We start from the raw sequence: 25,287 nt of genomic DNA on the forward strand, positions 1-25,287 counted from the left end.
TTTGACACAGCCAGTAAGGCTTCACCAAGGGCAACCTGCCTGACCAACATGCTGGCCTTTTATGATGGAAAGAGCTATCTGCATTTCTGTAAAACCTTTGACACAGTCCACCACAACATCCTCTCTAAATTAGAGATGTGGATTTGATGGATGGACTGTTTGATGGATAAGGAGTTGGCTGGATGGTCGCATGCAGAGAGTAGTGGCCAATGGCTCCATGTCCAGAGGGAGATCAGTGATGAGTGGTGTTCCTCAGGGGCCATATTGGGACCAGTACTGTTTAATATCTTTATCAGTGACACAGAGTGGGATTAAGTGCACCCTTAGCAAGAGTGCAGATGACACCAAGCTGTGTAGTGCAGTTAACATGCCTGAGGGATAGGATGCCATCCAGAGAGACCTGGACAAGCTACAGAAGTGGTCCCATGTGAAACTCATGAGGTTCTACAAGGCCAAGTGCAAGGCCCTGTATCTGGGTTTGGGCAATGCCCAGTATCAATACAGGCTGAGGGATAAAGGGATAGAGAGCAGCCCTGTGGGGAAGAACTTGGGGGTACTGGTTGATGAAAAGCTGGACATAAGCTGACAAGTGCAATGGCAGCCCAGAAATCCAACTCTATCCTGCTGCATCAAAAGAAGCATGACTAGCAGGTCAAGGGAGCTGATTCTGCTCCTCTACTCCGCTCTTGTGACATCCCACCTGGAGGCACTGTGTCCAGCTCTGACATCCTCAGCAAAGACTTGGTTCTCTTGGATTGGGCCCAGAGGAAGGCCACAAAAATAATCAGAGGGATGGAACACTAGTCCTGTGAAGACAGGCTGAGAGAGCTGGGGTTGTTCAGCCCAGAGAAAAGAAGGCTCCAAGGAGACCTTATGGCTCCCTTTCAGTACTTACAGGGGGCTTATAAGAAAGTCAAGGACAGACTTTTTAGCAGGGCCTGCTGTGATAGGACAAGGGATAATGGCTTTAAACTGAAAGAGGGTAGATTTAGACTAGATACAAGGAAGAAATTATTTACAGTGAGGGTGGTGAGACAATGGGATGGGTTGCACAGAGAACTGGTAGAAGCCCCATCCCTGGAAACATTCAAGGTCAGGTTGGACCAGGCTCTGAGCAACCTAGTTGAAATCTAGTTGAAAATGTCCCTGCTTACTGCAGAGAGGTTGGAGTAGATGACCTTTAAAGGTGCCCTCCAACTATTTTGTGATCGGCTCTCCTTCTTTCTGTAGTATTTGCTCAGCTCCAGTAGAAAGTGACATGCTGTTGAATTACACACACATCATCCCCCCACCCCTCCTTTTTAATTAAGACATTTTGATCCTGTTTCTGGACTGTGCTCTTGGTAGCTGGCTGTTGGCACAGATGGTGGCTAGGTTCCACCCCAGAAGTCCTGTGAAGCGCACTCAACACCTACCATCTGACAAGCTCTTGGATGGCAAAGCAACCACGGGATCTAAACTGGCAGAAGGAAACTTTCCGTCAGCTGGCAGAGGGACATTTCACTGCTTAATCCCTGAGCTCTTCTTTGGGCATGCACAAAATGCTGACTTTGTCTTCTGAATTTGGAAGAATATAGCGGTAAAACTGCTCCAGCATTTTGCAGTCAGCACAACTAGTACAAGCCTTGATCAGACCTACAGTCCTCCTCTCTAAAATCACTGTCCTCCAATTAATCTTGGCTCCATTAACTTTCCAGCAAAGCTCTACAGTGCATGTTTATCTCCTCCCAAGGACCCTTCCTTTTGACTAATGCATAGTGATCAATTTGTTCTTTAATCACAGTTGGTTCCCCCCCTTGACTCAGGCTGCACAGACTGCACTGATGAAGGGTAACTTTTAACAGGTGGTAAATCAGTCTGTTTTCCTTCCACAGTTCCTCAAACAGACAATCCTAGATCAAATGATGGCAAAGACTGTTTCTGGCATGCTACAAGCCCTCTCTGCCTATTCTGCCTCAATTTAAGAAACCATTTGCAGGCTTCTGCCAGCCTTCAAATGCTGGCTCTTGGTGGCTACTTCATTCTTCATTCATTTGCCCTGATAGAAACATGTCTGATTTAAGCAACTGGTTCCCAGCAACTCTGTGTCGTCATAAGGATGGAAAAGCAGAAAGGTTGCTGGTAGACTGGATGACTGTTTTCCTCACCAAAGCAGCACTGGCTGGCAGCATGCACAGAGTAGGTTACCACAGACACCAAGAACCTGCTGAGGAGGGGAAGGCAGACAGAATTATCCATCTTGGACACATTTGATCCCAATCTGGAAAGCACTCAAATTCAGGTTTGTCCTTATGAATATCCCAGCTGAATCTTTCCACATAAATCTTATTTATTTAGACTATCTAGTACCCAAGAGGCATATATCTGCTCATTTATCTATGCCCTGTGCTTCCTTCAAGCAACACTATTTCCATGTTTGGATTGAACTGCCACAAAAAAAAACAAATCCAAAAGCAGAACACTGACAAAACTGCAGAAATGCCTTAACATTTGTTCTCCTCAGCATCCCAAGCCCTACAAAATTTGCATTATTTTTTTTTTTTTTCAAAATCATTACAAGTGTTCACTTTGCCTAGTAGGAGGCACACTCACCTGGAATGATGACCCACTTCATCTTAATCCTTATGCTGCCAGATACCCAAACAGGATTTGCAACATCTGAGGCAAGTTCATTTGTAATGAAGCACATCAAGGGGAAATGATGACTTCCTTGCCTCCAACCCCTCCTCATCCTATCCATACTAGAAAAACCTTTCCAATGTTTTTCTGAAAAACATTTCCATGAAGAGTTTTGGTTTCCCCTGACTGGCAATTTACAACTGAAAGTATAATAATCAAAAAGGTTCCAAAGACAGCAGATTCTATAGAGTCTTATTGCAGGCCAAATTCCAATAAAATTTGTTTGGCATATTCCACTTATTGGAAACATAATAAAATTAAGGAACAGGTTTGCTACTTCCACGTCATTCCTCAGTAAGGTACCAACGACTAAGAACAAAACTTCCTCTGAACTAGGGATGCAGAATGCTTCTCACAGCTGACAAGTAATGCCATAGGCTAATTATGATAACTAAGATGTTTGCAAAGTGCCTAGAAAAAGCAACTTCCCAACACCTAAATGCACCAACTCCCTTCCCATTCCTGCTAAATCTGAGAAAAGAGCTAAGGAAAGGTTAAGCCTGGAGAAAGAATGCCACCTTTCCCAACTGGCATGATGGTTATAACAAGAGCTGTCCTTGGAGCCAAAACACCTGCACATGAAATTAGTCCCCTGGAATCTCCCTGCTTGCCTTCTGCCAAGCAAGTCTACCCACAGTCAAGAATGACTGATAATTATTGAATTTGGGTTGAACAGTTTCAATTCATAAAATTAAAAAAAATACCAATTTGGTCCAGGTCCCAACAGAAGATGAAGTGAAGACGAAAGAGGAAGAAAAGGAAGGAGGGTGGCTTGGCTGCACAGCCACTTAACAGAAAGGAAAGTGTTATTCATACACCCTATTTCTCCCTCAATCTTAAGGTGCAATCCAGCTCTGAAAAAGGGCAACAGCACAGCCCTGCACTTTCTTTCTGACTTGTTCTCTCTGCATCATCCACTTTCCTGCATGTTGGATTTAGCCATGAAAATAAATATTATTTCTGTTAGTCAACAGGGTCTCTGGAGAAGGAATGGGTCTGTGCTAGCTCATACATCATCCAACCTGCATGGCTGAGACAACAGAATACTGTTAACAGTGTTATTACTCAGAAGGGACCTGATCTGGACTACAGTTTCCAAAGACTTCAACAATACAGAGTTCTAGGCAAGGCTCATGTTTTTACCCTGTTTCTGTACAGTGCTTAGCACAAAAGCCTCTAATGAGGGATATAAGACATAACACAAATAATGAACTACTACATTTGCATGGCAGAGTTTTAATGCCACTCATTTTCTCACACATACCCTGGCAATTTTGAATCACCTGGGAGAAAACAGATTTCTGATTTTGCTGTTAACTCTGTGTCAGTCTCATTCTCATGCAATGGGGAAAGAAAGGTACTCACCTCCTTCTTTGCTGACTCCCAAGCACCCTTTCAGCTCCTGAAGTGAGATGGACTTGTCCTTGTTGAGGTCACAGTAGTCAGTGAAACGTCGAGCACATTTCTTGGGCTTGGCTTTCTTCTTTACGTAACGCTTGAAAGGCTTCAGCTCCCGCTTGTTGATGTCATTGCTGCTGTTGTTGTCCAGCTGGCTGAAGTACCAGTGCACCACTCGCTCCTCCAGTGTGTGGCTGGGGTCTGGCTCAGAGAACCTGTAAGAGAGGAAGGACAGGCCCCCAACAAGTGGGTGCTCTCACCAACATTGTCAAGCACATGCTGAGGAACCAGAGCTGCTCACTGAGTCAGAAACACACTATGCCATATTTAAAGCATGCAAAATATGCAGGTCTTATGATCTCCTCCTTTCTGGCTGTGCTCATTTGAGAGAGATTAACTTTTTCTCAAAACATCCTTTAGCAAGAACAAGTGGTGCCATGAGATTCCTGGAGACTGATACCCTCGGTAGCTCTGGTTCTCCTCACACCAGTTGCTGAAACCCTGCCTGATTCTAGAAGGATCCCCTTTGGAAGGCAAGAGGCAATCTCCATGGTCCTTTTGATCCTTGGGCTCCAAGTTACCAGCAGGAGAGCTGTGAATGTCAGCTGTCACAGTAGTTTCTGTGATAGCAACATCTAGACTTCAGAAAGGGAACAAACTCATTTAATGCAAGACACATTCGTTACTTGATGCAATGTTCTTCCTTGTATTTATTTTTACTATCTGAACTCCTGTGCTGTATTTTCAGCATATTTAATGCTTTTCACATGGTTGATTCATACACAAGAATTCCACAGCAGACCAACACTACAAATCCATTAAAAGCAATACTATGGAACTGACAGCTTCAGTTTGCTTCATTTCTTACCCACTGCCATATTACGAGTTTGATGTTATTTGGCTCACATTTCCTTTCTGTGGACAACAACCAACAATATCAGAGAGGAGGAGGAGAAGAGGAGGAAAAGCAACAGCTGAAGATGTACAAATAGCAAGTGCTGCTATTCAATGTCAGGCCATCACTGGATAGGCACTGTTACACCATGCCATTTAAATAGTGTCTGGTACCCTGCAGCAGAGGTGGGAAAGGGGTAATAACTTCCTTGGTGGTACTGAGAATCAGGGAAGAAACTCTTTCTAAAGAAGAATTCTTTAAAAATTGCACTGAACTAGTTCTGTGTGATTAGCATGTCAACAGCAAAAGCTGAAACCATGCTGAAAATGAGGCTGAGACTCGAGCCTTTTTCCTCCCAAGAATGAAGCATTTCAGTGCATGGAAAGTAATGGATAGGTAGTCAGACATGCTACAGTGGTACTGGTTGATCTGACTTCTCAGGAGACACCTTCAGCTGCTGCCTAAATTCCTTCCCGAGCAAGGAGAGAGGGATAGTTGCATACTACAGGCTGCCCAATTCTGGTGTGAGGTTGGGGCACTGTAGTTGATGGGGAAAGATGAACCCAGGTATCATAAAATACACTTCAAGACTGTCACTGACCTGCTGTAGAAACTGGTAGGTTATATAATTACATGATCACTGCAAATTTTATTTGTTGGGAACGAACTAGAAGGAAGAAAACTCATTTGACCTTCTGGTATGACCAGTTTTGCCTCTAAAACACAGCTACAGAGCCTGAAAAATAAAAATCTCACTCTACTGGCATGATAACTTAAAACACTAGTGAAGGAGAATCTGCAACATGCAGAAAGCAAGCACTGGAGCTTAGGTGGAGAATGGAGCACCCTGTTAACCTTCTCTGGTAGCTTTTACAAATAAGGATACAACTTAGAAAGATAGGCCCCATCCAGAGGCATCTAGATCCTTGCAACATGTAAACACGCAGAGTAGGGCGAGGCAAATAAACTGCACGACATTTTTCCCAAGGTTTTACTTGAAATTATCTCCATCATCTAATTCTTAGCTGAGAAGCAGCCTGACATTCAGTCACAGCATCTGGTCAATGTACACTGGGATAAACACTGTGGGGGAGGAAGAAGAAGTTGGGAATAAATCTGGCATAGTTTTAGGAACCAAAATACAAGGCAAGCCCCCGGAGCCACCTATGGACAAACAGATATTGCAAAAATCTCCCCAGGAAGCTAAGGGAGTGCCTGTATTTTTCAGAGCCTCGAAATTGTATGCAAAGACCAGGATGACAGCAGAGAATAAAAACATCCTGTGTCTTGTTTTTATGATATTTACGAACACAGTCATTGGCCTCTCTCCCTTTTGGAAATGAGCTGGCTGTTATTTGAAGACCAACATGTTTCTGACAGCCACAGGGAAGTTCTGTATCGCAAGGGACAGCATTCTGCTTTTGCTGAGATAAAGGAACAAAACCTGGGATTTTGCATGCAAGATTCCTCTCGTCCACCCCTTGGCCTGGTCTTTTGTTCCCTGAAGGCCCACAACTAGAGAGAAATTGACACCATAGCGGAGCATCATATAACCAACAGCAGAAAGACAACAGCCAGGAACACAAGCTTCTCTCTACCTGCTGAAGAGACACTCAGGACTTTAAAGTGCCTCTTTTTCAGAGGCACACCAAGAAGGAGCTCTTGCAAATTACCAAGAGAGGCAACAGAGCTCTCTCCAGCACTTCCATGAAGAAAAACAGGGAAATCCACTGGCTAACAGAAATACATTGATTCATGAGGTGATGATACACCCATCTTTGCCACTACAAACATGCTAAGAGCCCATGCTAAAAACTGCAGCATGCTAATGGAGCTAAAGGGAATTAGTTTAACTGCTGTGATTGCAGAAGGGAGGAGAATACAGCCATTTCTGAGCTTTTACCACTTCCTGTTGGCTGGCTTAGCAGGACTGCAGTTCTTGAGTTAGTTGCCTGCCCTTTCTGATGATCATCCAGAATCCCAGCTCAGGAAGGATCCACATCATCTCAGTGCAGTCCCTTCTCCCTGGCTCATGAAATTAAATGAAACACTAAAAAAGGACTGAGGTTACAACACTGTATCTAACTTTCTTGACTTTCACAGCTGCCCATGCAAGACACTTACACACTGTCCATGAAAGATGAATTGCTGCAACTTGACAGCACTGCTAAGCCACCTAGCTTTGATGATGTGCCATGACAACAAACATACCTGCTGGGTCAGCTGAAATAAATCTGGGGGCTCTAATTGTCCTGCAAGCACAGACTTTGCAGGAGTATTCCAGGGGAATTTCCCTCTATTACCTCTTTGCTGTTGCAAAAGAAATAAATTAGCCCTCAGATGCAAACTTCATTTGTTGTGCTGTCTCTCTACTCATTCAGACCATAAAGGAACCAGAAAAGACCAAAGCTGCCCTATACATTCTCAACTCACAGCAAAACATCATCTCTGGCTCTAGCACCAATTACACAAAAATCCACTGAACTCCAGTCTTTCCCTCCAGTGCTGTAGCAGCTTTGTAAGACCTAGTAAAGAAAGACATTACCAAAATGCAGACAGCCTTCTCAGTCTTTTCATGTTGACTTCATTACAGCTGTACCTACTTTTCTTCCTAATTGTTCCTTCTTAGGACTCTATGGGAAAACAATCAGTCCTAAAGAATGAGCACTGGGGAACCAAAGAGCTCTGTGCAAGCTGATTTTCCAAATCTAAACTGCTGTTGCTGGATCGCTTTTGTATATAAGCCAGCAAGTTTAACTCCATTATGCAGCAGAAGCCCACCCACAGTCCAACAATGAAGAGAAGCACAGTCTGTCATTTAACAGCCTAGGACAGGGAACCTGCTCTCTCAGCATTCTTACTCATTTGTTGGCATCAAGTCTTCTCTAAGTAGGCTTTTACTCCTCCTCCTGTATAATGTGCTATCAATTCCTTCATAGGAAAATACTTATTTCTTAGGTGTCTTACGCTTGGTCATACATGGTTTGCATTCTGGTACTTTTAACAATACTACTTTCCAGTCAAGACACTTCCACAGAACATCTTTGTATCATCTGGTGTAACTGGAGTACAGGCAGAAAGCAAAGACTATGAAGAAATGTGGATCTGTGCCTTTGCAACTGCACTGAATTCTGGAGCAGAGAGAGAAGAATATGCCAAAATACCAAATATACAGCTTGAATATGCACTTTGTATGCAGTCTGTAAGGCTTTTCAGCCCTTGAGGCCCCTTGCAAGAAAGGAGTTAACTCAGTGTGAAGAAGCAGGGAAGAAGGGGAGGCATATAGGGTAAAGTATCCAAGAGCAGCAAATGTCAGGCATTAGTTGCACACAGAGCTGTGTACAGTGTGCAGTCACCTTTTCCTCCATAGAACTGTGTTGTCAAAGTGTAGTATGTCCCACTAAATTTTACTGAGTAAACTGTAGTCCAGTGCTAGCAAAGCTGATCCTTTGCTCTCTGCATACTTGCAGCCCCCACTGCATCCCACTCACAGGCTGCACAGACCCACTGTTTCAGTAACAGAAAATCTTAACACAAAATACTGCTTTGACAGAAAGCAAGGCTGCAATCTCTGAAGTATTCAGCAGATGATCACCTGTTTGAGGATCTTTATAAAATATTATTTTGTAATACAAACTAAGTAGCAACAATAGTAGTTAAGGCAGGAGGGGAGTAAGACCAGCCTATCATCACCTACCTGGACTGCAGAGACTATAAGCCAGACAGACCTACTCCAGCACAAAAGAACAGTGATGGACAAAAAAGTGATAGCAGAAGCAACAGAGTAGGAAAAAAGTTAGTCTAGCTTCCACTCCTTACATACAAGGTATGTTTGTAGTCAGGAGTTAAAGTTCTAAGTTTTTAGGATTTGAAAATATTTTGCAAGGATGTATACCTTGCTTGGTGCTGTCACTGAACAAAGGATGGATGAGAGCAAAGCTAAAGAAATGACAGGACTGACCCTGCCAGTCAAAGCCCATGACAGCATTCACCATGTCCATCAAGATGCCTGGGAGAGAGCGGTAAAGTGATAATTCTGAATGTTACCTCAGCTTGTTAAAACTGTTGTTCTTGCTCTTGCTTCCACTCCTTACTCTGCTTTTGTTGTTCTTTGTGGTTGTCTATTCTAAAGTTAAAAGGTGCAACAGCAAAACATGGCTTGAATCAAAAGGGATTACTCTAATGGAATTGCAAAAGGATCATGTATTTGTTTTACTATTTTCCCTTTCCTGTAGCCAAAGAATCAGGAAGCCAACAAAAAACTAAGCTGTGTTCAGACTAAACAGAAGTACTACACAGTCCAAATTCGTTATGGGAAATGCATAATTCCTCTACACTTAAAACTTATCTTCCTACGACAGGCCCAGTTTCTTTCTCTCCTCTGGCTAAGTTGCATATGAAGCACTATTCTGAACACAACTTCTCAGGAGATTGTGTGGTGAATGATTTAGGAGTTTTAAAAATCACCTCCCTTCTGTCATTGACTGTTCAAAGATCCTCCTCTTAACTGAACCCTGCCATATCGTCAATTAGGCTAGAATTTCCATAGAAGCACAAAGAGAAGCTGGTATCCAACTTCAATGAAATGCAATAGGAGTTGGGCATTAACTTCCCTGCACTGTTTGAAAGTGTCAATCTTTATTAAAACATGGCTTGGCTTCAGAACACCCTGGAGATGTGCTGAGCTCTGCTTGCCTGCTTCAAGCTGCTCAACTAGAGCATGAAAGGGAACCTTGGGGCAATTTTCTGAAGTACTTTTTAGGGCTATTACATGGGGAATAATTGGCAACTTAAAATTAAGGGACACAGCTGCTGCATTACATGATAAGGGTGGCTGTTGTAAACTGCCCTTTTAACCCAAAATTCCACAGGGCATTAATATTTTTGCTGATAATGTAGCAAGCTATGGTGCACATATTTTGGCAACTAAAATTCATTTCTGAATTAGCAGGGACCAAAAAGAGTTTCTCAGATCAGGGAAACCCAGGTCAGGATCTCCTTTGGTCTATTTTACTTTAGGCTCTGTGTATTTGAAGTATCTCCAGATTAGAAAATAGACTAAAATGTACTAAAGTGAAGTCTACATTTTAAAAAGTGCTGCTCCTATTATCTAGAGTTTATATGTGGAGAATTTAAACTATTTGTCTTTTCAAAAAGGATACCAAACACTGGTTAATAAACCAATTCCCTACAAGTGCTTCGTTAATTACTTTGAAAACATACAGTAACAAGATATGGCTTGGAGTTATTTTATAAACTTAAAATTAAGAATGAATTTTACCAGAGATTTTCTGTTTCAAAAGTCTAAATGAAGTCTTCTTGGCTATTTTGCTGTAATGTAAACCAGGGCCACAAGGAAGGGAAGTTCTCATCTCATTTACATTACTGTAGAGCAAGAGTAACTCAATTAAAGTCAATAGCTTTGAACTTGCTTAAACGAGACAAGACCTATAAGGGATTACAAGGTTGTTTTAAGCATGCCCAATAAAAAGAGAGTCTTATCAGGTTTTACTTACGGCCTGCAGCAATCCACATTGTACAGCCTCACTTTGCTGCTACTAGATTGTTTTTGTGTGTGCCAAGTATAAAGTGTGTAGTTTAGCACAGCTCAATGTTGCATTTTAAAAACAGATCTCTATTCCTCAAACTTCTCCCTTCCCCCCCCCCAAAAAAAAAGCTAACACAGACATTAATCACAAAGCCACAAACCACACTGCAGCATAACTAGGTTTAAGATGAAGACAGCAGATGCAAAAAAGTTCTCACTCCACATACCCAGACTGAGACTAAAGGTCATCTAATCTGATTTCCTGTATATCATACTCACTGAATGTGAATCAAATTACTCTTAGGACCATAACTCAGCTTTGACTAAAGCAAGTCTTTCTGAAAGGTATCAGGCCTGAGATGAAAGCCTTAGAGAAAGGGAATCTGTCACCTCCCTCATGACTTCATTCTGCCTTAGAATTACCCTTGCTTTAACAGAATTTTGATCACAAGTTTGTTTATATTCAGCTAATCATGTTCTTCCCTGCTAAAGAGCCTGCAGAGCTTTTGTCCCCATGGAGATACTCAGATTTATACAAAAATCAACTTTCAACCCTTTTTTTTTTCTTTTAATGCTCTAAGGAAGGCTGAGCTCCTTAAGACTCTCACTGTTAGGCTTTTTTAGCCCTTGACACTTTGAAGAGGCTCTCTGCATTTGGCCTCATATTTTAATGTTGATACTAAAGATGTGCATTGTATGCCAGTATCATCTCTGCTGCCACGGAAAAACAAGAACATGCCCTCCTTTCTGTAGAACTTATACTTGCCAATTCTCTGATTAAAATACATGGGACAATATATGAGGCCAATTGACATAGGGGTACGGGTGCTCAAAAGTTTACCTTAGATCATTGGATGCATTTTTTCAAACTAAAAAAAGGCCCAGGAGGATGAAATGCTTAACAGTCTAAAGGAACAGAAAGAGGGAGGCTACAGAGGGAACAAGTATGTGTTTAAATACAGAACCTGTTCTGCCATCATTAATGGCAAAGATGGAGAGGAGCCTACAGTAAGTGAAGCTTGCCTCACCAATAAGAAAGCTGATATTAAAACTGACCTGACTGACACTAAGAAAAATCAGATAGCCAGAACTCTAGCATTTCTTTTCAACACAACCTTCTCAGCAAACCTGGGCCAGGGAGATACAGGTCAAGCACAGTCATAAATCCAGTATTTTGTTAGTTGTTAAGGCTGGAAGTTTATTAGCCCTATCATTAACCCTGTAGGTAAAATGTCCCTTCACCTTGGGCAAGAGTTTTCATTTCCAGTGCCAAAGTCAAGTTAGGTCACCCACTTTCCAATATCCCTGAAGAGAGGACTCAGGACATTCCTTCCCCTGGGTAACTTGGAAAGCATGTCTCATAGCACAGAGACAGCTTCCCAGCTCTGCAGACTCGTATGAAATAAAAGCTGTACTGGTTAAATTTTTATGTAAGTAACAAGAATTCCTTGAAATGTTTTGTGTTGTTTGGTTGTTGTTTTTTTTTCTGCAAAACAAATGGTCCCATCATGGCATGCTGGGATGGAAAAGCTTGACACATGTTCTTTGGGGTATATGCTTAGCCTAGCTGATGCACATGGAAGTTCATGCCAGAGCAGTTGCCTGAATTTAATTGTGGCAGAGTATTTGGGTGGTAGCAGTCTTTTGCCTCACAAAAGACAGCCTGTTAAAAGATTTCTTTTTCCCCTTGCAACTGGGCTGCCAACACTGGAGCTGAAAATAAATCAACATGATGAGTGTGTGAAGAGCTGGGCAGTGAAAAATTCTACTAGAAGGACCTCTATTGAAAGCTGAGAAATACATAAAGCTTGGGGAACATTAGGAAGCAAACCTGCTGGTTAATAGAAGTGCAGAGGGGACACATCTTTGGTCTCTACAATGTTGGTTTATACTAAGCTTTATTTTAAAAGTGATAATTACATTGGCTGGGTTTCAGTCCTAGTGCCAAAGGTGCCAAATAAATACCAAATACACTCCAGGGCTTTCCACCACCCCTACCCACTGCATTTGAACCATACAAATTAGACAGAATTGACATTGGAATGCTTGTGGCTGGAAGAGAATGACGTGTTTCCCATCCTTAGGGCATTTTTCGTCCTGTTTATATGAATACAGACATGCTAGGCATATACTGCTAATTCAACGCGTTACAAGAACATTCAGCGTGCAGGCACCCAGCCCCTGGCCTGATTTGGAAGGCCCAAGTGCAAAGTTAAAACCATATGGGTTCACAAGCAATCCATACTGAAACGAAAAGGCACAGAGGTGCCACCCAGGAAGTTCTGGTCTTGAGTAAAGACGGCACTGCTTCCTTCTACATTCTGGAAAAGAAAAGCGAGGGACCAATGTTACTCTCAATATGCTGAGGCAATACCCACAGAAGGAACACATGCACAGAGGCACCTCCTTCATCTCTACGCCCCTATGAGCATGAGCACAGCAGTCATTGTGGCATCCATGCGTGGTAAACCTGCACCGATTCCTTTCACAGTCAGGGGAATCCAGAATCCTGGCTGCCTTGCCAAGCTGAGGTAATACAGCACCTCTTAAACCCATCACAGCCTGTTCTCAACTGCCTGTCCTGCCGCAGCACTGCAGCTGCTGTGCTAAGGGATTTGCTGTTACCAAGCAGAAGGGGGAGACAAGACCTCAGCTTTTCTCCAGCTCCCCAGAAACCCAGACTTCTGCCCACTTCTTGCAACAGGCCTGACCTGCTGCTCTCTCCAGAAGGGTTGAATACGCAGCTGGTCAGAGGGGAGGGCCATGAAAAACAGCTCCTCTCCTCCTCAGCAGGGCTGGCTCTGTCCCCACAGCAAAACCACAGCACTGGTACTGCCAAGAATTCGGTTTGCATTCTTCACTCCCTGTGGTAGCCACTAGGCCACACGGTCTCCTTCAATCCATTTGCATTTTATTAGGTCTTTTCATGCATCAAGGGACAAAAGAACAAGCCACTTCCTCCCACTGAGGTCTCATTTCACACTTCAAATGGGCTATACTAACCTTTATGGTGGAGCAGCTGCCAGGGAGGAGGGGCAGGAGGCAGCAGACAAGGCTAGGATGACAGGACAGAGCAGTCTGAAGATGCAGCCTTCACTCCTCTCCCAGCAACCCAGAAGAACCCGAATCAGTGCAGAGCAATACCTTTCCCTCCTGTCCCCATCTCAGGTGCACCCAGAACTCTACAGCCACCTTGGTGGCATTCAGCCTGAATGCTTTCTGGACTCACCTCCCACCCCCAGTAGGTGCTGCTGAGTTAATAGCCTGTACCATGTCCGTAGTCAGAGCATCAAGTAAGCTGGTAATAAATTCAACTTTCTTCCCTTCTGGGCAGCCTGCAGAAAGAAAAGAGGAGGTTTAATGCAAGAACACAGAGGATTGGTCTCTTATCTCAGTTCAGTAAGAATCAGAAAGAACCTCCTTTGTTTATAGCGTGGCAGCCATCATCACAGTCCCTAAGGAAAGGCAGAAGAATCCCTCAGTGGGTTTCTCTGTGTGGCAATTTGTCCTGCAGCTTTTGTCCAGGCACACACAAGGTCACCAACAATATCTGGCAGGAAGGCTGTGTGGTTAGCTTTATTGCCTCTCCCACTTCTCTACCAGAAAAACGACAGGGATGTGCTGGAAGTGCCTGGCAGATAGGAGTTCCCATGGTGAAACTTGAAGAGAAGTTTACAAAACAACTCATTACCTCCTGGGTCATCTTCCTCTGCAAACATGGTTGTTCTGAGGCAATAACTGACAGCTTAAAGCTCCCCAAAGCACAGGCCAAAGTGAGTACTGCTGCTTGCACTCTCCTCTCTTCAGGCACAGAGAGCATTGCCTGCCAGCAGCTACCACAATAATTCAGTTCTTTGCACGATCACACTGCTTGGGAAATACGTCAGTCTGAGTCAACACATGTAATCACCCCAAGTCACTATTGGCTTAAGCAGGACAAAGTAGGCTGAAGACAAGCTTGGTAACCATTTCCATTACTTAGTGCTGAGGCTGTCTAGTTCCCTACCATCATAACCACAGACTGACAGAGCCTCCTATGCTTAACAGTGCTAGCCTGTTACGACATGGTTGGGACGCATTTCTCCATCTCCTCACCTTTATGAGGAAATCTGTGCCATTTCCTTGCTTCTTAGAAGAGCACAAGCACACTCTGTTTACCATCACATTAATGCTGTAACAGTTGCTCTAGCCTACTAAGGAACAAGCATACTGAACTTTAACCCACCACCTCCAAAACTATTGTCCAAAACCCATCACTTCCCATTTCTCCAAACCACCATGCACTACCAAGGCAACAGGTATCAGGACACAGCCTCCCCCAGCAACACAGAGCAGCATCAACACTTCCTGCTTTTCTCAGACAATCAGATAAGAATGTGTTCCCCAAACAGAGCACCAGAAACTTACTGTAATCTCTTGACAGCTGAAAGCAGCTCTCAAATTGATCTGACAAAACTCCCTCCTTTGCAGTATTACAGGCTCTGTTCTCTGCAACAGCTAACTAACAGTCCCTTGCCTGTCTCCATATTATGTGCATTACACACATGCACACCCCTCAGCACTTGTTTGGCACATGGTCCAGAAAATGTCAGCATTATAATGGGTAAGCTGCTATGGCAGCCAGAGGAGACCACTCACTTAAAGGAGCTTTTTGTTGCAGTAATGAGAAGGTTGAAAAACCATTTGCTAGAAGTCATCTCCCTGGGGCCTCAGCATCTCACCATCTGCAGGAATTAGCAGCTTGCCATTTGCTATGTGCAAGCAACACTTTCCTGCCTTCTTTCTTCTGGCCACAGCCATAATACAAGTTGTGAAGAGGGTAAGTGTAGGGGTGCAAGGATCTGGACTTATGTCTCTCCCACCCTGGCCTCTGTAGGTTCTCTTCACACAGGCTAAAGATCACACTGCCTGCAGCACTGACAGTCTGAAGAATGGGCAAACCTCTAGAAGAAGAGTAAGTTATGGGGTTCCCCTTAAAGGACTGAGAGCAAATGGAATGATCGGTCTCAAATTAAAGCAGTGGTTTTTCTCAAAATTCAGTTCTGCTAAGAAATAAGAGCAAAAAAAAAAGTTAAAAGAAACATCCTCTCACCCCCTGTAGTTCTGGCTCACCAGTGAATTTTTAAATACAAGAGCAGCTAAACAAATAAAACTCAAGTCTGCATCAAAAGATTATGCAGCACAACATCTCTCAAGCAGACAAACCAGGATCAGATCCTCCATCTCCTAGTCTCCCCATACACAAGGGTTTTTTTTTTCAGTGAGAGGAACCATCATGCCAGCCAATGCAGCAAAGCACAGAGCTGAAAAGCACAGAAAAGTGGCTTGAGCAGAGGAGGGAACTCTCCTGGAGTCTGATGCTGAGCCCAGACCCCTAAGATACAGAGCATCATGTGTCCTCTTCTGCATCAAGCAGTTCCTGTCCCCTTGTTCAGCTGCAGTGCAGAGGGGAGGAAGAAGGGAAATGAAACCGTTCTGTCTTCCTGAGAGATCAGAAAGAGGGTCACAAAGAAAAAGTCCAAGAGCAAAGGATTTTTACAGAGGAGTTATGAAGACATAGGGGAAATGCAGGGAAAGACAGTAAAGCAAGGGGAGAAGGGGATGGGGAAGAAAGAAAGGTTATTCTATTTTAGCATTATTTCTTAAGGAAATGAGCTTTAATGTAATCATTTAGCTGGTTTCCTTTCCCCCAAAGTTATACTTGAACCAATTGGCCAATTTCATTTGAACATGAGAGGGAGGCAGATAGGAAATTTCACATGACTTGTGAAAATGAGGAGCTGCATAGGAGGGAGCCCTGCTGAGGGCAGAGTTGCTAAGCAGAAAGCTATGGAGCCTCAGGTCAGGAGCTGGCAGGAGGAGAATTAGAAGACAGAAGGCAAATCTGGAACAAAGCTCATTTCCTTCACTAACCTGCTCAGGGACAACTCACTTTATGCTGGCCCAGCCAGGAGAAAATTAAGTGAATCCAGAACAACCAGCTCTTTCTGCAGAGTTCTTGGTCTCTACCACTCCCTCATGATGGAGAGGAACCCACTGTAGCTTCTGTTTTCCAGCAGTCAGCCCCCACTCTGGAGAGTAATAGCTGACCTGTCAGTGAAGGCCCCTCACTCTGTTCCTTAGGAAGTGGGAGGAAGGAAAAACCAGAGCGCAGGCAGGTAGGATGGCATTTTTAAGAGCTACACCTATGGCCAGCACATCTTCCCAGCAGAATCAAGGTAGGCAAATAGTACAATATGGCTTGTCTCTGTTAAAACAAGCAGTAGAGGGAGTTAAAGCAGATCCCAAGTAGAAAAACAAGAGATAGAGTCCAGCTAAGTGAGGAGCCAGCGTTAGTTAAGAGACCTTAAGGCACCGGGAATGATGTCCTCCCTGACAACTGGTCCACTGACAACTGCATCCTCTTTTGTTGCTCAGGGGACACCAAGCTGCTGCAAAGCCCTTTTAAATGGAAAGAATCCTGTCCTGGCCAGGCTTTGAAGAAGAACTTACAATGCTGAGCTTATTCTTCCCCCAGGGGCCTTCTAGGCATCCAGGCTTCCTTTCTGAAAATTCTGATCCCAGACATGTTTTCAAAGGGCAGACAGGTAAAAAACTGGCCCCCAGGACACTCCCAGCCTTTTCCAGTTCACTGCTGAAACTGGAGGTGATCCAAAATAACACAGAATAAAACCCATGGTAGAACATGCACAGTGAGGGAAATTCCCCCATTTCCTCAATAGTATTCTTGGCCTCTTAAGAGTTCCAGGGTGAGACAAGGGAAGAAGGCAGAGACAGGATCTTGTTCCTCTCTGACCTGGAAGTTCTCTGTCCTTGAAGGGATCATCAATCTCCGTGCTCTTTGATCTGGCATCGCTTTCACACACTGGGGTCTCATAGCTGAAAAAGGAGAACAGCAGATGCTAAATTATGTGACATAGGTTCGGTGTCATCAGAAGGTTGCTAGGGGGTTGTGTCTTATCTGCTTACTGAAGGGGAAACCAATAAATGTGCAAAAGAAATATTCTTAGCCCTCTATCTGCTTATAGACAGACTGCAACAGCAGCAGAAGGGGAGAGAGAAGGCAGAGCATACTCTGAGGTCCAAAACCAGCTACCAACCCAAACCCAAAAACAGCACAAGGGCCTTTTCCAACTCTTGTGGGCACAGGCTGAGCTTTTTTCCAAAGATGTCCATGCTCTGCAGAATCACTATCTATCAAGGGTTTAGGTCCCAATTCCCACTGGCCTGTTTTTATAACTTGCCCAACCCACAATTTGTTTCCAAACCCCAAGTGAGAAAAGATTCCTCAGGTCACTTTAAGATACAGAGTAACTTACAGAAAAAAATCTATCACTGGCTTAAAATCTATCAACACACAACCAAGCAGTCTCTACATCTGTACTGGTCAGGATCCAAGTGGCTGCTATAGCACAGAAGTATAAAGCAAAGGATAATGCAACAAAGCCACTTGTCTTTCTGCTGTTTATGCCCCTGATCTGTACCCTTGAGCGAAGCCCTGGTTCTTGTTACCACCCGAAAGATGCAAGTCAGAAAAAAAAAAAGTCTGCTTTGCATGAGTACCTAACACGCTGGAAAGGGCAGTAGTCACTATGCACTCCCCCCCCAGAGAGGAGCTGCATGGTAGCATTTAGCACAGGACAGACACCACATGCAGCAGTGCTAACTTTAAAAAAAAATAGTACAGAGCTGACTGCTCTAGAAGCAAGAACTTATCTGATACAACAACAGTGGTTTGTATCTCATCTTCTCCAGGCAGCCTTCAGCTCTTACCGAGTGGAAGTACCAGGCAGGGGGCGTCCTGTGTCCACCAGGACACACCAGCAGTACCCAGTCGACTGGTGGCATTGCACTGGTTTGTAGAGCCCTCCAGGAGCACACTCGGGGATGACGATACCCTCGCGGGGGTTCTGCCTGGCCTCCTCCAGGGCACTCTGCCTTTCCTGGTCGCAGGAATGAACTTTCTCTGGAAGACGGGAGGGAGTGGAGAAAAAAGTCAAATCACGATCACCTTCCTCAGCTCAGCAGAACATGGGTATCCTTCAAATCAGGAAGACCTTTGTGACCGCTTCATTCTCAGCAAACACCAGCACACCTACACCCCTAGGGACTCAGAGACTTCTGGACTGAGAACCTCCTCCTATGGTTAGCTGTGACACAACAAGATTATGGATTATAGACATTGACCACCAAGCAAGCCAGGAACAGCAAGAAAAACAGTTCCCATTCACCTGGGTTTTGGAACAGAGCTATCAGATAACAATTCACCATTACTGCAGCCACAGTTCCCAGATAATGTTTTTGCATATTGAGAGATCCTAAATTATTACTTGTATTTTCCAGTTAAATGAAGGAGGCAAACACCCTGCCCTGCCCCACCATATTTCTCCAGACTGCAATGCATTCCCTCCTCTCAATCCCAAGAGGAGCAGAAGTCTGTTAACTTCATCTTACCCAGTGCAGAGAGCACCTGCACACACCTCAGGAAGGAACAGAACGGGATATCCCATTCTACCCACACTGCCCATCAGTCTCCAGCACACTCCACCGTTATCCTCACCTGCAAAACAGGGCACCCAGCCCTGCCCCTTAATAGCTTATTACATAGAAAATGTTCTTTCCAAAAACATCATCAGCCAGGGAACAGAGTACACAGATATCACACACGAAAGAACAGTAAGAAGGCCAGCAGTGGCTTCTGCAGCCACCTGGCACCTTCGACCACTGCCTGCAGAGGAGTGTTGGATGCATGGAGAGGAGCCAGGCTGCTGCCTCTTACATGGACCAGCCATTAAAGGGGAAGGGATGCACAGAGTACCCATGGGACATTAAGATCTATTTGGCTTAACAACCAGGTGATCTTTCAGACAAGTTTTCAAACATTCTGGACTTTGAGAAGTGGGAAAGTTATTTCAGTTTTGGAAACCACTGAAGGTAACAGGAAAAAGCTCACATATAGGACAGAAAGCAGTCAAGGCAGCTGATCACAGGATTTAAATTATGTCTAAGTCTATGGCAAAAAAAGACAACATACCTTCTAACTTTTATCCCATGGAGAGTGACAAAAGCCAGAAGCAGGAACAGTTGTTCTCTCCTCCCCTAGCTTTCCTCTCCTTTGCAGCTTACTTAGTTTTTTCTTTTCATAAATAAACCACAATATCTGAAATTCCTTGCCACAGCCAAGAATCCCCTAAAGCTTTCAATACATAAAATGCTTCAACACTGACAGGCAATGACACCACAGGTTCATCCCAAACCTGCAGATGTTTGCAGTGTCAGCCAGAAGACATGGCATGACCTCAGCATCCTACCCCCGGGACAGGCTCAGCACACAACTAACACACACTCATTGTTTCTGTGTACATTGCCTGCCTGCACCCCATCAGTTACATCTTGTATTTTGGTGATAAATTCAGGTGCAGAGGGTAACTGGGATTTTTTGCATTTGGGGAACAGAAGGGGTGCTGATTCCCAACTATAATTCCCCTAGCTTGGTAGCAACAGATACAATACAAAAAACTCCTGCACGTCTGCACAGCATCACCTGAGTACAGCCTGCTTTGGGTACCAGAAGGACTTTTACTGGTTTTTAATTTAACTGTAGCAGCTAAAGAGTTCCAGAGACCCAGAATGATCTCCCTCTCCTCAGCATTTCAGATCACTGTCAAGGCTGGAAATGAGAAGGGCACCTGAACTTCTCCACACACAAATCCACACAACTGAAACACAGAATTTTTTAAAAACCTTTAAGTGTCGGCAAGTCTGACTCAAGAAGTGAGAAACTTGATCAGGAAGGAGCAGGAGGGGATAAAGTCAACAAAAACCAAAAGGGAGCTCAAGCCTCAGCTGATATTTAAGCTGACTTCACTTGGCTGACAGATTTCACATCTGAAAATGAGGCCACGTGACTGTTCCCAGGCTGTAAGTGGACAGAGAAGTCATTGAGTGAGAGGCTTGCAGGCTCCTTAACAAGCCACTTACATCACAAGGGGCCCCCCACTTGCCCCCAGTCTGCCAACAGCAACTCACACCTTGGCTCTCAGGTGAGGAGGATCATTCATGCAGTTTGGGGAAGCAAGAACAGGGGTAGAATTCCCTATCATTGTTTTACATAATAAGAAAAAAAATTATGTTGAAGAGAACTACATTCCAGGAATTTCTCTAAATCCCCAGAGCTTCCTAAGCACACAAAGTCAAACCAAGATCTCCCACATCCTTTGAGTCTAAAATTACTCAGAAAAAAATAAAGTGGGTTTTTTTCTATGTCAGAAAAAAAAAATGCTACTTTTATTGAAATCAAGAATAAATAAATGTCTTTTAGTGAGTTAGTATCTTATTTTACATATATTTGCAGTTAGGTATGCAAATTAGACAGAATGAATGTACATACACACGTTTGGACTATGCCATAAAAAATAGCAATAATGTCTCTGTCCATACTAACAGAAAATTGAGAATCAAATAATCACAAAATTTACTACCAGAATACAGTACTAATTGGCAGTCACTCCTGTTTAAAGGGTGTTTAAAGGCTGAGTGACAAATCTTACAGGCTTTGTTCAGCTGACATTAAATAGATGCAAAATCTGCCATTGTCACCAGTATTCAGTGGCCTGACATTAGCACTGATAACTGTTCAACTGAAAAAGCAGGGAGATCAAGTTTTTCTCATTTCTAGCATAAATCTAGAAGTAACCACTATGAAAGCCTCACCTATTCCATTACATAAACGTAAGAGAAATACTGGGGCAAACCAAAGGCCCAAATTATCTATTTCACCTCCAGCTGTGGCCAAAAGCAGAACCTTAGATGAGAACAGAGGAACAGGACAAGCATATACTTCTTTCCCCTATGTGTTTCATGTCTCCACCAGCAGTGGGTCAGAAACTTGCAGAGATAGACCTGGAGTTTGTATTTAGTGAGTAGCAATGTTTTTTCCCTTCCACTGGTTTGCCATGTCTCCCCTCAAACTTTTATTGACTAAGACATCCTGCAGCTAGTTCTGTGACTTGACTACATGTGTGCGGAACCCAGCACATCCAAACATCAAACACAGGTTTGATCTAAAACTCGCTCCAACTAGTTTTGTTTGCTGAACTTAGTTCTTACAGAGGATGAAACCATGAACAGTTTGCAATGTCCCTCCTTGTCTCTCACTGCTTTACAGATTCCTTATTCATCTCTTTTACATGATGAAGAGACCCAGCAGATCCACTTCCTTCTCTGAACCCTTTCCAGCTCCACCATCCCTTCCCTGAGCTAGAGGGGATCAGAACAGCAAACACCTTGACACTAAATAGAGACTCTGACACAGCCTTGTGAAACGTTCCTTCAGTGACATGTCTACTACAGAGAAGAAAGTATTACCTAGCACTAGCTCCTGGAGAGGCTCTTTCCTCCAAGCTACCACTCTAACAGCACTTAATTCCCTTAAAAAATAAACACTAGTACTAACAGTTGGGGTGTATTCAACTGCCAGCAAAATCAGCTGGTAAATTCATACCTTCAGCTTCCTTAGTATGGGACCTGGCAAGAACTGCATACACTGTCACCCTGGAAGATGGTCTCCTGGGTAATGAAGGGACCATCGAATGCTGTCCCAGCTCCAGAACATTGAAGTCAGCCTGTTCCAGTCAGACTGCTTACTGGAAACTTTACTGTTGTTGCCAAGGCCAGGTTTATGGAGGACAGTGAAAGTCTATGGCCAAGCTAGAAGGTTTAATGCCAGCTATGAAATTAAGCTGTCATCTTAGAGAGAAGCATGTGTTTATTCTATGTGTAGGGTACTTAAAGACCTATTCGCTGTTTGAGTTAATGGGGGTTGCAGGCACAAAAAGATAAAAGGGTTTCCTTCTTTTCTTATATTAAATATTTAGAGAGAGAACAACACTTAAGACAGCAAGTCAGTAGGACAGAAACAGCCTTTCCAGGACCAACAGTAATATTACACACCCCTGTTTTTTTTAAGGCACTGTCACATTCCCCTGTTTTCTGCCATCTCTGCTTTGACTTAGACAACCATCAGCAAAGAAGCTGAGTAACACTTGCCAACTTGCTGTTGCTGGGGAGCAAAACCTTCAGAAGACAGCAAATCTAGATTCCAACAAATCCACTTACAGCAAAAAAAAAATCTAGGGAATGCATGCATGCACAAAGGAGAGAATCACTGGCAAAAAGATAAATTTTTCTTTAACAGCTCAGCTCTAAAATGCTGCTTGTTCTTTCTTAGTCTTGACTGCTGTTAACACTCCTTAAAACGTTTTTAAAAGTAGTGTTGCTGAAGCCATGAGCTATTGCAGGAAAACAGGGCTTGGACATCTGCAGTTGTACATTATTTATGCAACAATTTTCCCCTAGTAATGGCCTTCTGAGAAATACATGGTCAGATTCATAAAAAGGTCTCTCATTCCTGGTCCCTTAAGTACACACATTGAAACATACATCTAGTGCCTGCACAATAAAAATAAAAGTGATGGATGAGGTAAGGGACTCATCTGACTGTCTAATAAACCAGATGGTTATTGAAGAGATGGGGTGTTTGTTTACCATACAAAGCTGAGAAGAGAGGGTGACTAGCAGCATCTAACCAAAGATGCGTTTATCAGATTTTAGGCTCAGCTTGCAGGGCTCAGAGCAACCAACACACTGCTCTGGGGACAAGGCAGTCTCCCCCAGGTGCTCTCTGGACACGTTATGTGTCTCATTGCTATCACAGCCAAAGGATCAAGCATCAATCACCAGTGCTGCAAGGATGATGTGGATGATTAGGGTGGGATATAAGGAAGATCTGCCATCCAACCACAGCAGATTATTTTGTTAATATTGCTGTTCCACACCCATTTTTGTTCTTATTAAAGTAAGAGGAAGACAGTAACAACAAAAGCAACCACCTTAGAGAGGTGCTTCTACCAAACTAGGCAAAAAAGAGGGTCTAACCTCTCTCTGGGTTTCTGCCCAGCCCCAGTGAGCCTATATGAGCAAACCCCAGAGCTATGGATCACACCAGGCAGGGCAAATTTCCTTCTGTTTTCCTCCCTCCTTTCTTTTGACCAGAAATTCTGCCTGAACTGAGGAAACTTTTCCCATGATGTTACCACAAAAAGCTTCAGTTGTAATGAAGAAACATTCACCAGAAGGGGAGGAAAAGGTCTTTTACTGAAGAATTCTTAACCAATCCCCATTGTTAGTGCTGCAACAGGGACCCGACTTCAAAATACCACTTAAAAAACAAACACATGCCTCTCCCAAATTTATTCTTTTTTTCAACTCCCAGCTTTCCCCTCCATGAGGAAACAGTACAGCACAGAATTAGTGGAAGTAGTATGAATATCAAGTGCCAAGCTCCTATTGACTTCCTATGCCAACCTAAAAGTGAGGACTAAGTGGTTTTGTGCCTCAGTTTTCCTTTTGGGGAAGTGTTTACCTCTCTCCCAGGGAAGCTTAATTCAAACAGGGTTGGTTTCTCATTTTCATTTAGCCTGGTTTTACACTGCTCTGGCACAGAAGAGGAGCCTTGAACCAGTTATTTTGGCACAGCATGTACACCAACTTAGAGGTGCTTTTACATTCCATAAGAGCTCTAATGTGAACAGGACCCAAGTCTGTTCCAGAAGAACACAACCCTCATCCCAGTAACAGAGCTTACAAAAGCAGAAAGCACAGCCTCATTCCACAGAGAAAGGTTGGTACAGGTTCCATCAGCAGCCCCAGTCTGCGTCTTCTACCTCAGAGGGAAAAGAGAATTTGAAAAGCCATGGATTTGCAACACGCACAAGGGCAGGCAGGACTAGCAAAGCAATGCAGTGAATAGGCACCAGCTGCCTGTCCCCCAAGCAGGGCTGTGAGTGAGGGGAGAGAAACAACCCCTTCTGTGTTGACAAGGGACACAGTAACAGCTGAGCAAATACAGCTCATGGGGACAGCATAAATCTCTCTGCACCTCCGTTAGTCATCATGCTGCTACCTGCTCCACCCTGCTCTGTCTGGGACCATGGTCCTTCCAGGGTATTCTGGCTAATGCAAAGGTAAAGCCAAAAAACAAACCTTGCAGGTGCTCCCACACTCCCACACTGCACCAGTTGAGCAGTCCTTGCTTTACCTTGGTACTCACTCAATTTCATTTCTCAAGGCACAGGTTACAGAGGAAGCAGAGGTTACTAGATGTTCCAGTGCTGAACAAGTACAATGAAAAGGTTTAACAGGTAGCTTATAATTTTTTAAAAATACATTGTTCCAAATGGTTCATTAAACTTCAGCTATCTGGGAACACATCCTTCCCCTGCCATTTTCCTTCTGCTTAATGTGATACAGCTGCACTGCGTTTCTGCCAGTGTTATGTGATAAGAAGCCTACTCAATATTTACCCTCTAGCTTGAAATAAGGAGGAAAGGCTGAAGGAAGCACTGTCCCAGAGATAAGGACAAACTCATTGAGGAACATTTTGATGCATAACTTGTGCTCACTTTGCAGAACCTGGGCATTTGCTGGTGCCCAGCTAGGAAAGGAGTCTGCTCCACACAGCTTCCAAAACACACAGGAATAAGAGATCCACATCTGCACATCTTGAAACCTGCCAGCTGAAAGCTACCTGTCCCTGCAATTCTAACTCAACTGTTTTTCAGACAGGGCCTGGACTCTTTCTACCACCCCATTTCTCAAACAATCAGTCACATAGGCATAGACCTACTGGAGCTGTAGCCAGACTAGCTGAAGGATAGCAAGAAAAGAACAATTCTTCTCTAGCTACAGTACATCACCCTGGCAAAAA

General features: G+C 43.8%; 1 protein-coding gene across 2 annotated transcripts in view; it reads right to left on the minus strand.

Moving 5' to 3' along the window:
* Positions 1 to 25,287, minus strand: part of SMOC1 (SPARC related modular calcium binding 1) — a 129,485-nt gene that overhangs the window by 7,291 nt on the left and 96,907 nt on the right. For both annotated transcript variants that reach the window (XM_051621836.1, XM_051621835.1), the window contains exons 8-11: positions 18,294 to 18,486; positions 17,317 to 17,399; positions 13,750 to 13,855; positions 4,045 to 4,292 (exon numbers count right to left, since the gene is read on the minus strand). In XM_051621836.1, the coding sequence (XP_051477796.1) occupies positions 4,045 to 4,292; positions 13,750 to 13,855; positions 17,317 to 17,399; positions 18,294 to 18,486 (630 nt within the window). The remainder of the gene's footprint in view (positions 1 to 4,044; positions 4,293 to 13,749; positions 13,856 to 17,316; positions 17,400 to 18,293; positions 18,487 to 25,287) is intronic.

The sequence above is a fragment of the Apus apus genome, chromosome 5, assembly GCF_020740795.1.
Source record: "Apus apus isolate bApuApu2 chromosome 5, bApuApu2.pri.cur, whole genome shotgun sequence".
Classification (NCBI taxonomy): domain Eukaryota; kingdom Metazoa; phylum Chordata; class Aves; order Apodiformes; family Apodidae; genus Apus; species Apus apus.